At 45.8% G+C, this 11,819-nt stretch overlaps 1 protein-coding gene and 1 long non-coding RNA gene across 2 annotated transcripts; both read left to right on the forward strand.

Moving 5' to 3' along the window:
• Positions 1 to 3,495: 3,495 nt before the first annotated feature.
• Positions 3,496 to 7,029, forward strand: LOC118561252 (uncharacterized protein K02A2.6-like). The gene is made up of 2 exons (XM_036133190.1): positions 3,496 to 6,543; positions 6,648 to 7,029. The coding sequence occupies exon 1, from the start codon at positions 4,935 to 4,937 to the stop codon at positions 6,096 to 6,098; it is 1,164 nt and encodes a 387-aa protein (XP_035989083.1). The 5' UTR covers positions 3,496 to 4,934; the 3' UTR covers positions 6,099 to 6,543; positions 6,648 to 7,029.
• Positions 7,030 to 7,639: 610 nt separating this feature from the next.
• LOC118561256 lies at positions 7,640 to 11,626 on the forward strand. Its single transcript, XR_004929889.1, has 3 exons — positions 7,640 to 7,874; positions 7,995 to 8,090; positions 8,268 to 11,626. It is a non-coding gene; the product is annotated as an uncharacterized LOC118561256 (long non-coding RNA).
• Positions 11,627 to 11,819: the final 193 nt, after the last annotated feature.

An 11,819-nucleotide genomic window follows, 5' to 3' on the forward strand; every position in this document is an offset into this window, starting at 1 on the left:
TCTCCCATAAGCGTGTCCAAAAGGTCTCTTCCACTGTCTCCAACTAAATAACTAAACAGCTTTACCTTCTGTTTGTTGTTTGCGCCAGCCATTGTTAAGTCCACATACAGCAGAAAGTCGTCTCTCCAGCTCTTCCATGTCTTTGCAATGTTGCCGGAATCCAAGCAGAGCGTCCGCTGCGGCTTCAGCCAATCCATGTTGCGGTGTGTTGGTCACTCTTCCCGATAGCCGAAGCTAATGCTAGGTGACGCTTACTGTGCTGCTACGTCACTCAATCATCGTGGTCCAAACCGAGTCCGCGCCGCTGCCACCGTGTTTAATTCTTGTTCTTTCGGTTTGTGTGTCTACTCAAAAAGTCCAACTTGGTTGCACAATAACCCAACTGGGTCAGAACTTTATTAAGATCGTCAGGTAAAACTACAAACCGCTCGGTCTGGCTCCGCTGCTAACAACTCGGTGTCACACTATCTCACGTCCGTGTGCAACATACTTATAACAATAGTTCCTATTGTTACAGTTTGTTCATGTTACCTTGTGAAGTTTAATTTATTGGGGGAGGTTCTGCTGTTTTTTTTAAGTGTTTTAACATAAATCCTGTGGTGAAGATAAATGTAGCCAGCATGCAGCACATGGTTTACAGATATCTGTGAGCTGTAGCCGCTTTATAAGGTATTTTAACTGTGTTTTATTTCTGCTGTAGGGGGCTATAGTTGCTTAAGTCACTTTGTGAACCTAAATCTATTATCTGCTTGTAATGTATTTTAACGTTTGTGTTTTATTTCTGCTGGATGGGGGCAATGGTTGTTTGTTCAAGTTACCTTGTGAAGTTTAATTTATTGGGGGTGGTTCTGCTTTTAAGTGTTTTAGCTTGAATTTGGAGGTAAAAGCTATGTAGCTGATGGGCTAACACTTTTATTAAGTTACCTGCTTGTAATATATTTTAACATTTGTGTTTTATTTCTGCTGTAGGGGCTATGGTTGTTTAAGTCACTTTGTGAACCTAAATCTAAGTTGTGGACTGTGTGTGTTTGGTGCTGGCAACTGCAGGCCTCTGCTGTTTTAAATGTCTTAGTCTGAATTCTGAGATAAGGCTTTCAATAGCAGTTTCAGTCATTGTGGCCTGCTTGCAGAAGTATATATCTTCCGTTGCTGTTATTACAATATATTTGAATTATTTGTTTCAGCGCCAACATCGGCTGAACTAGAAGGCCTAAATTTTACACTAACGGATATTGTTGTAATGTATTGGTGTGCCTCTAGGGGCGCTGCATGTTCTCTGTACCTGTTGGTTAGCAGCAGTCACCAACAAGGAAGTTCATGTCCTGTGCTTTCCAGTAAACGAGTTACCGAGCAGCCATCGTTGCGGTCTTTATTGTTGTCTCCAGTATCTTACATGGTGTCAGAAGTGTAGCATGGCTACCCCGCAGTTTGACCACCCAACAATTGACTGGGAAGCTGCTGATCTATATCAGGAATTTGACTGCTTTCGGAGCCACGTTAATTTCGTTTTTGATGGACCTTTATCCGACCTGACAGCGAAGCAGCAAGCCGGCTGGCTGGGTACGTGGATAGGCGGACAAGACAGAGAAATTTACAAAACGCTCTCCTGGACTGATGGAGAGAAAGAGGATCCCGGAAAAGTTTGAGAAGTATATCAGGCCACGGAAGAACAACAGGATAGCTTGCCATCGCTTCAAGCAAAGGAAACAAGACGTAAGTGAAAGCTTTGACCATTTCGTTAAAGATTTACGCCTACTGTTAATGGATTGTGCCTATGCTGATCCCGACGACATGCTGATTGACGTGATTATCGCGGGAGTGTGTGAAAAACGAGTGCAAGAAAGACTACTAGACAAAGGAGAAGAATTAACCCTAGCCAAGGCCATTGAGATTCCACAACAATATGAGATGTCTCAGAACCAGCTGAAAATAGTTTCAGATGATGTTACATGTTCTCAAGTGTCCACTGTAGCACAAAGTGTTCAACCTAAGCATTCTAGCCAAAGTAGGAAAAATCCTTACCCAGATCGCAAGTTCACTCAGTCCAAGCCCCCAGTTTTCTGTGGTAGCTGCGGCAAGCATCCTGATCACAAATGAAACGAGGGCAAGTGCCCAGCCAAGGGCTCTAGATGCTCTTACTGTCACAGACCCAACCACTGGATGGCAGTGTGCCGTAAACGTGCTGCTCACACACTAAATGTGGAGGCATGGAGGAGACTGATGATGAAATACTGAACATCAGCCTAACGGATGTTGTGCTTCCGACAGCTGCATTAACTGTGGATAAATGGTTGGTGCATTTGATGATTCTTTCACAAAAAGTCCAGTTCAAAATAGATACTGGTGCCAGGTGCAACACATTGACTCTTGACAGCTACCAAAAACTCATGCACACTGGTGAATTAAAGCGTTCTAACAAGCTGTTGCGCTCCTACTCTAATCATAAGCTCAAGCCAGTAGCTGCTGTAGATTTATCAGTGCATTACAAACAGCAGAGTTTGAAATTGTGGATATTGCACAGGAAAGCATGCTCAGTGGATCCACGGCTGAAGCTTTAGGTTTGATAGCAAGAATGAACTCCTTACAAAATATTGCAGAAGCTGAAGCGAACACACCTGTGGAGGGCGTTAGCAGATGAGACGTTGTTCCTGAAGGCCTACGTGACTTTCCTGATCTTGTATGCACCACAGGGACTCTACCAGGGAAGTACACAATCAAAATAGAACCCAATGCTAAAGGTGTTGTCCACCCCGTGCGCAGACAGCCCGCTGCACTCAAGGGACAGATTATCCAGAAATTGCATGAAATGGAAGAAAATGGCTATATCAAAAAGGTCAAGCAGCCCACTGAGTGGGCCAAATCCGAGACCATGGTCTTGAACCGGAAAAGGGTAGAGTGCCTTCTCCGGGTTGGGGAGGATGTCCTGCCCCTAGTGAAGGAGTTCAAGTATCTTGGGGTCTTGTTCACGAATGAGGGGAAGATGGAGCGGGAGATCGACAGGCGGATTGGTGCAGCGTCTGCTGTGAAGCGGGCGCTGTACCCATCCGTTGTGGTGAAGAGAGAGCTGAGCCAAAAGGCGAAGCTCTCGATTTACCGATCGATCTACGTTCCTACCCTCATCTATGGTCATGAGCTTTGGGTTGTGACCGAAAGAACGAGATCCCGGATACAAGCGGCCGAAATGAGTTTTCTCCGTAGTGTGTCTGGGCTCTCCCTTAGAGATAGGGTGAGGAGCTCAGTCATCCGGGGAGGACTCAGAGTAGAGCCGCTGCTCCTCCACGTCGAGAGGAGCCAGTTGAGGTGGCTCGGGCATCTGGTCAGGATGCCTCCTGGACGCCTCCCTGGTGAGGTGTTCCGGGCACGTCCCACTGGGAGGAGACCCAGGGGAAGACCCAGGACACGCTGGAGGGACTATGTCTCCCGGCTGGCCTGGGAACGCCTTGGGATTCCTCCTGAGGAGCTGGCCCAAGTGGCTGGGGAGAGGGACGTCTGGGCCTCCCTACTGAAGCTGCTACCCCCGCGACCCGACCCCGGATAAGCGGAAGAAGACGGACGGACGGCCCACTGAGTGGGTCAGTTCAATGGTGGCGGTCTCTTGGGGAGATAAGTTAAGAATTTGCATAGACCCCAGTGATCTAAATAAAGTAATCAAAAGAGAACATTACCCCATGCACGCCATTGAAGAGTTTGTGTCATCTGTGCCTGGAGCACAAATATTCTCAGTCCTCAATGCCAAGTCGGGGTACCTACAGATTGAGTTAGATGAAGAATCATCATTCCTGACAACTTTCAACACGGCCATTGGTAGGTTTAGGTGGTTGAGGCTACCGTTTGGAATAAAATGTGCCCCCGAGATCTATCAGAGGATCATGGATGACATGCTAGAGGGCATTACAGGAGCAGTGGCCATTACGGATGACATCTTGATTGCGGCCCCCACTGTTGAGATGCAAGATGAGATCTTACACAAAGTCATTGAGAGAGCAACAAGCTCCAACTTAAAGCTTAATTTCGATAAGTGTCGCATTCGGCAGAGCCAAGTCCCATATGTTGGCCATTTACTGACTGCTGACGGCCTGAAGCCTGATCCAGCCAAAATCCAAGCAGTAAGGGACATGCCAGAACCTACAGACAAGGAAGGAGTTTGCCGCTTTTTGGGGTTTGTGACTTATTTGTCAAAATTCATACCAAATCTCAGTGACGAAGATGCACCACTGCGTTAGCTTCTGAAAGGCAATGTGGAGTTTGCGTGGCAACCGGCTCAGAAAAGAGCTTTTGCAAGGCTCAAAGAACTGTGCTCACACCCCCCTGTACTTAAGTACTACGACCCATCAGAACCAGTTGAGATCTTCTGTGATGCAAGCAGCAGTAGATTAGGTGCTGTGCTCTTGCAGGATGATCACCCAGTTGCATTCTCCTCAAGGTCTCTGACCGATGCGGAAACCCGCTATGCGCAAATAGAAAAGGAGATGCTTTCTATTGTCCATGCATGTACAAAATTTCATCACTATATTTTGGAAAGTCAGTCACGGTGTATAATGACCATAAACCACTTGAGGACATTTTTAACAAATCTCTGCTTTCCACCCCATGCGCATACAGAAGATGCGCCTGCGAATCCAGTGGTATGATGTGACTGTGAAGTACAGGAAAGGGAAAGATATGGAACTGCCTGACACACTGTCCAGAGCACAACTGACACACAATACTCCAGAATTGGAACAGTTGGAATGTGTTTCCATGCTGAACTTTGTGGCTGTAAGTGAAGAAAAGTACGCTGAGCTACAAGAATACACAAAAAAAGAACTGAGCTCCCTACAACACATCATTCAGCGAGGCTGGCCGGAGCACAGGAGAGAGGCCCCAATGACTGTTCAGCCATATTGGGACTCATAAGTCAACTGACCATATGTGACGGAGTAGTGTACAAAGGGATGCGTATAGTAATACCACCCACTATGAGACAGCACATGTTAAAACTCATTCACCAGTTGCATTTAGGAATTGTGAAAAGCAAGCAGAGAGCACGGGAAGTGCTCTACTGGCTGGGCATGAGTGCAGAGATAGAGGAGGTAGTGAAGGATTGCAGCAAATGTGCCGAGTTTCAAAACAAACTACCAAGGTTGCCTCTAAAGCCAACGGAAACCCCAGAATTGCCATTTGAGCTAGTGGCTTCTGATATCTTTGAGTTTGAGGGCAAGCACTTGATTCTTCTAGTGGATTACTTTTCCAAATTCATTGAAGTGGATGAGCTCAAGGATCAGCGAAGCTGCACCACCATCGAAATGCTGAAGTCACAGTTCAGTCGACATGGGATTCCTACTGTCTTACGAACTGACAACGGGCCCCAGTATGTGTCAGAGGAGTTTAGAGACTTTTGTGAGAACTATGGCATATCACACCTCACATCATCACCTCACACACCTCACTCAAATGGAGAGGTCGAACGAGCAGTACAAACAGTTAAAAGACTGTGGAACAAAGCTTCAGACAAACATCTGGCATTGCTTGACTATAGAACAACTCCACTAGAGACAGTGGAGTTGTCTCCAGCGCAGCTGCTCATGGGCAGAAGACCCAGAAACAAACTCCCTGCAGCTCAACAACTGCTTGTCCCAAAGGCCTACAACTCTTTGAAAATCAGACAGCTTCTCAATAGGTCCAAAGCATCCCAGAAGTACTACTATGACAAAGGCAGGACAATGGACGCTCGCTCTGCGCCGGTACTAGGGGAAGAAGTCAGAATGCAGCCCTACCCTGGCCACTCCAAGTGGTCTCCAGCTGTTGTCATTCAGCATCATAGCAGCACACCCAGGTCTTACATTGTCAATTCTGGTGGCAAGGAGTTCCGCCGGAACTGTCAGCACCTTCGCAAAAGCACTGAAAAAGCGAATCAGTCACGTCACCTCGTGCCAGATGAGCCCTGGGAGGAGTTCCCTGATGTCCTACCAGAACAAAGAGAATTGAGTCCTTCCCTAGTTGAGTCTTCAGCATCACCTGCCAAGGAACCCTTGAATGTGGGTCAACCACAGCCCTCTCGGCTTTACACCACTAAGCTTAGCAGAGTAGTTAGACCTCCCGAGAAACTGGATTTGTAGTTGCTGCTTGTCATGAGTTAGATGAGTTCAGTAGTGAAATGAGCCTGTAGGCTCAACTGTTTGTTGATAGCTTTCAATATTTGGTAATAGACTCAAGTTACTCCTGAATAGTTAAAGAAAATGTCAATTGTAGTGTTTTTGTTTTTTTTTTGTTTTTGACTTGACACTAATAAGTTGGAAGGGTCTTGAATATTGTTTATTTTTGGCTTTTAAATTTGTGTAAGAAACCTTCAGTTATTTAATCTGCTATGGAGTCCCCACAAATAAGCTGAAGAAAGGGAGATGTAATGTATTGGTGTGCCTCTAGGGGCGCTGCATGTTCTCTGTACCTGTTGGTTAGCAGCAGTCACCAACAAGGAAGTTAATGTCCTGTGTTTTCCAGTAAACGAGTTACCGAGCAGCCATTGTTGCGGTCTTTATTGTTGTCTCCAGTATCTTACAATTGGTAAGATATGATTCAATCTTGTATTAAAGTATATTTTTATCAAAATCACAGTCTTTAAAATACTAATACTATGTTTCAACCATTGTTATTTTTCTGTATTCCAGATTTTACCGAGAAAGGGTTAGTTGACGAGCGTTACGGTTGTCCGAACCCGCCAAATCAAAATGATTTCCACAAAGAGCTAACGGTGATACAGCCTGAACCGGCCAGACCACAAACGTCCCGTGAAGCAAGATTGAGTATAACTAGTAAGAGGCTCCAAGCAAAAATAGCTGCTCAGAACACATCAACACCGAAGCCGCAGAGAACTGAAGAACATGATGGGTCAGTTATTGTAATAAGTTCTCCAGAGACACCAGAGCAACACGCTCGCTTCTCCGAGGAATCTCCCCGGCTCACCACATCAGACGGCCTCCCTCGACGCTTCCCGCAGCACGTAAAGCCGGGCATACACTGTACGAGTTTTTCAGTCGTGGTACTTATATACATCTCAAACTGTGCGATGGAACCGCGGGGTTTAAAAAGTTCACCGCTCACGATCTGTGTGGCGCGACGCTCGGACGCGACCGGACTGCTCACACTGTATGTTGTGCTCCCTCTGGGACCGCTCGCTGTGGTGGCAGAGGCAGGCGAGCGACGGTGGGTGACAGGGACCCAGAGCAGGGGGTCGAGCCCAGCTCACGCACCGCACCAGCGGGTGCGCGGCACGGCAGGTCGCCCCGCCCGCCCCGCGAGCGGCGGCGTGCCAAAACAGGCGGCCAGCGCGTTGCGCGGACCGGAGCACTTGCCCTCCCCAACCCCTCCGCGAGCCGACGTCCGGGCCCCGCGGGTCCCGGGCCGGTCGGAGGTCGCTTTGGGGATGCCTGCTCCCCTCCCTCCCCTGGCAGGGACGGAGAGGAGGGGAGGACGCCCCCTCGTAGCTCTGCTTCAACAGCAGGATGCGCTCACGAAAACCTCACGACTGCCGACTGAATTTCAAACATGTTTGATTTTCACCGACCGTCCGATTCCTGATCGGGAGGTATTCGTGAGAAGCCGCTCCCCCCTCCTCCCCTCTGTACGATCAAGCTGAAATTCGGCCCGATTCAAAAAATGCTCGCACGACTGAAGAATCGGCCCGAAAAGGGGAAAAACTCGTACAGTGTACGCCCGGCTTAAGTTAACTATTATAAGTCTCAAACTAACCCTGATGGTACATTTTCTGAATTAGTCCGGTTCATTTAGTGTATTTGTTCATTTACCCACAGTAACAACCCACCGAGACATTATTGCTCAAGCAGTCTTTACGGCAGGAATACTGCCTCACCCCGATACATTTGGACAGACGGACGGTAAGCCAGCAACTGTTCTATGCTATATGCTATTATTATTTATTTATCATTTCTTCTTCTTCTTCTTCATGTATTACCCCGTTTAAAAAGGCTGTCTCTCCCTGCTTACTATTTCTACAGTAACAATTCAGTCTGTACACGAGAATATTGACACTGAGCCAGCAGCAGCAGCAGCACATGATCTGTCTCGTCCTGCCTCATCTGCTCAGCACCCTGGTGAGTTGACAATGAGTTTGTGGTGCTGATGGTAACACATTGGCAGTGAAATGGTAGGGTTGCAGTTCTATCCCCGGTGTAGCCTATTTTTATTTATTCTTTTCTGTTTGTGCTTTTTCTTTTCGTGTATTACCCCGTTTTAAAACTCTGTCTCCGTCTGCTTATTTTAATTTGCAGTAGCATCAGTCATCCGCCGTGCCAGAAGAAAACACAAATAGAGGCGCAGTCTCAGAAGCCTATGTTCGTCAGTCCTGAGAGTTCAGCAAGACTTCAACCGGTTAATCACCAAAGCACATGCAGCTGATCCGCTTATTGAAGCTATATCTTAAGTTCAATGCTTTCAAATAATTTGTTTGTAATATAATAAATACTTTTTCATTAAATTCTGATTATATGTGATAAATCTAATTATATTTTTTTCTTTATTTTATTACAGTCGCTGCATCGACAGTAAAACATGCCACTTTCTACGGGACGTCAAGCTACCCTCTACCGCCGGAAAGCTGCATCGCTTCTGAATATCTGCGAGGCTCTGATGATTGAGCTGATTGACCCATCGATGCCAGTAGCGTTAACCAGCTAAGTTGTGACCTCTGTAAAAATGGATAGTCTGCAAATCAGAGATGCTTTGAATGGAATTGTGGAGGCTGTAAATGAACTCCGGAATCTCCCTGTTCAGCATGCAACCGAATCTGTAATTTCTGACAGCTTCATGACCCGGTGAAATTCCTAACCCCGCCGAATTTTACACACAGGTTTATCATCTTCTCACCGAGCTGGCGGACTCTATTACACATTCGGCGTTACGCAACGATATCGTACAGCTCGAATTAAGCGGGGAAGGATTTTCACGTCATGATGACGGTGATTCAGTTCTGCCTGCATTTCTGGAATTTTTAGATGAGTTAACAAAGTCTAATGAAGAATTGCCAGGACCTGCAAACTTGGAAATAGTACTTCAGATTATACGAAACCCTCACGGCGGTGCAAAACACAAGGCGACAAAAACGTTGGACTGTGAGCTGATTCATAAAAAACGACGTCATCTCTACATTGTTGAAAATGCTTCTAATCAGCTTGGTTTTGCAGCCAGTCTAGCACATCTTTGTAACCCTGCTTTTACAGACGCCCAAGCCATGCATCAAGCCTCACTGTGGCAACGGACAGCCGGCCTCACTGAGCAAACTCCCGTGACTTTCAGCGATGTGCATAAATTTGAAGAGATAGTCAACAGGAAAATTGTTGTTTTCTTTAAAGACGACAAGGAGGCAATGCTTCGTAAATTCCAGACCGGCTTTTCAGATCGTTCAAATCCATTGTTCCTGTTTCTGTTCAAAAGCCATTATTATGAAATAAAGAGTCTCACAGGTTTCACAGGCTCGAGGCACATTTGTGGTTACTGCTTTAACAGTTACGATACCATTGGCACGCATAATTGTAAGGGTCACTGTTCCGTATGCCTCGACACAAATTGTACTCTCCAACAATACGGCCCTGTACAGTGCACAGATTGTAAACAAATCTGTTGTAATTCCATCTGCTTTGCAAAACACAGAGACCCCACATTGAGACCTAAACTTGGGAAGCTTGTAAGTAACTGCGACACAACAAAGTTCTGCCCTGTGTGTAAAAAGCTATATTATGTAGCTGCAGGTGGAAAGGGCAAGCCCCACGATTGTTCAACAAAATGCACGGTCTGTCGTCAGAAAGTGCCTCACGGTACTGATGTAACGTTAAACGACCATCTGTGCTATATTCAACCGACCCTGACTGATGCGCAACTCCACGATAAGCTAGTTTTTTATGATTTCGAAACTTTTACAGATCAAACCGGAAAACACATACCGGTAAACTGGTGTTCAGACGGGTCCTTGCAGTCACTCTGACGAAGAGAGAGCGTTAACAGGTGTATGGGTAAGTGTGAAATTCAGCAAGGCTCTTGAGCTGGGATAACGCCTCGCTGAAATCACTGAGGTTTGGCATTTTGAAAAACAGCAGTTTAATCTTTAAACCGTATATCCACACTTTTCTCAAGGGTAAGCTGGAGGCTTCAGGTTTCCCGGCTGAAGCTACGGATGAAGAAAGTCGTTTGAAATATGTGGCAGACTACAAACATGAGCAAGGCATCCAGTTGGATATGCGGAAGATCGAGGTGAATCCAGCTAAAAGGCAGGTGGCTAAATTGTGTCTAAATAGTTTTTGGGGTAAATTTGCACAGAGAAACGATTTGGCTCAGACAAGCATTGTGAGCGAGCCCGAAGAGTTTTTTAACTTCCTGTTTTCAGGTAAATACACTGTGAGCTACTTTCACTTCCTGAACGATGAAATGTGCATGGTTCAGTGGCAATACAACAAGCGTTGTATCGCTCCACCCAACAAGGTGAATAATGTCTTCATCGCTGCCTTTACAACTGCCCACGCACGTTTGAAATTGTACACGTCTCGAACGACTTCAACAGCGTGTTTTGTACATTGACACGGACAGCTTGATCTACGTGGTTAAACCGGGTCAGACCTCCCTCGAGCTGGGACATTTACTTGGTGACTTGACTGACGAACTTTCAGGGGACTTGATACAGGAATTTGTTTCCGCAGGCCCAAAAAGCTAGGCTTACCAGACGAGAAGCCAGAAACGGGTTGTGATGAAGTTTAAAGGTATCACTCAGACTCACAAATGTAGTGAGAGGGTGAATTTTGACAGCGTGAAAGACCTGGTAGAAGGTCATCAGCAAGGTTCTACAGGGGATTTTTTACAAGTTCCACAGCACACCATCAGAAGGAATAAAAGAAACTTCCAGCTTCAAAATGCCACATTTCAGAAAAAGCTCCGTGTGGTGTATGACAAGAGAAGGCTTTTTCCTGACGGAACAACCATTCCTTTTGGCTACTAAACGGTTAACTGAGGGGGAGGGGGGGGGGGGGAAATGTCGCTCCCCCATGAAACACAGGAGGTTGAATTTGATCATAGATTCAAAACCCTCTTTTCACTTCTAATAGCAGGGCTGAGTGGTTGTAGTAAATGTTTTTTTGTTAAAAATGTTTTGCATAATTGTAACCATGTAATGGATGTTTTTCCTGTAAATATAGTCTGGATTTACACCTGTTTCCAAAGTATGTATTCTGAATTGCAGAAAATGAATAAAAACATTAAATTCATTGAAGGACTACCTCATTCTTTCGATGATGAAAATCTGTTTCCTCCTGATCACAATCATTTGGTTATTTTAGACGATGTGATTTTCCAGGCTTCGGACCATCCGGAAGATTTTCACCCAATACCGCCATCATAAAAATATGAGTGTTATAATGTTAACTCAGAATGTTTTTCATAAAGGGAAGTACAGCCGCACTATCAGTTTAAACGTTAATTATATGGTGTTGTTTAAGAACCCTAGAGATAAACTGCAACTGAATATATTAGTTCGTCAAATATTTCCGTCAGAGAAAACTTTCTTTATGGAGAGTCTTCAAGACGCGACCAAAGATCCTCACGGATATTTAATCGGCGATCTGACTCCCACTTGCCCAGATCGTTTCAGACTGAGAACTAGAATGCTCCCAGGTCAGTGGCCAACTGTGTATGTACCTAAATTAAATTAATTCATCATGTCGGTGTGCATAAAAAGGAATGCCCCCTTGTTCAGGGCGCTGTTCCATGCCACACCTCAGAAACGTAAAGACATTCTTGCTCACTGCTCACCCGACTTTCTCAAAGCCTTATGTGAGATA

This window comes from Fundulus heteroclitus, unplaced genomic scaffold (assembly GCF_011125445.2).
Source record: "Fundulus heteroclitus isolate FHET01 unplaced genomic scaffold, MU-UCD_Fhet_4.1 scaffold_59, whole genome shotgun sequence".
NCBI lineage: Eukaryota > Metazoa > Chordata > Actinopteri > Cyprinodontiformes > Fundulidae > Fundulus > Fundulus heteroclitus.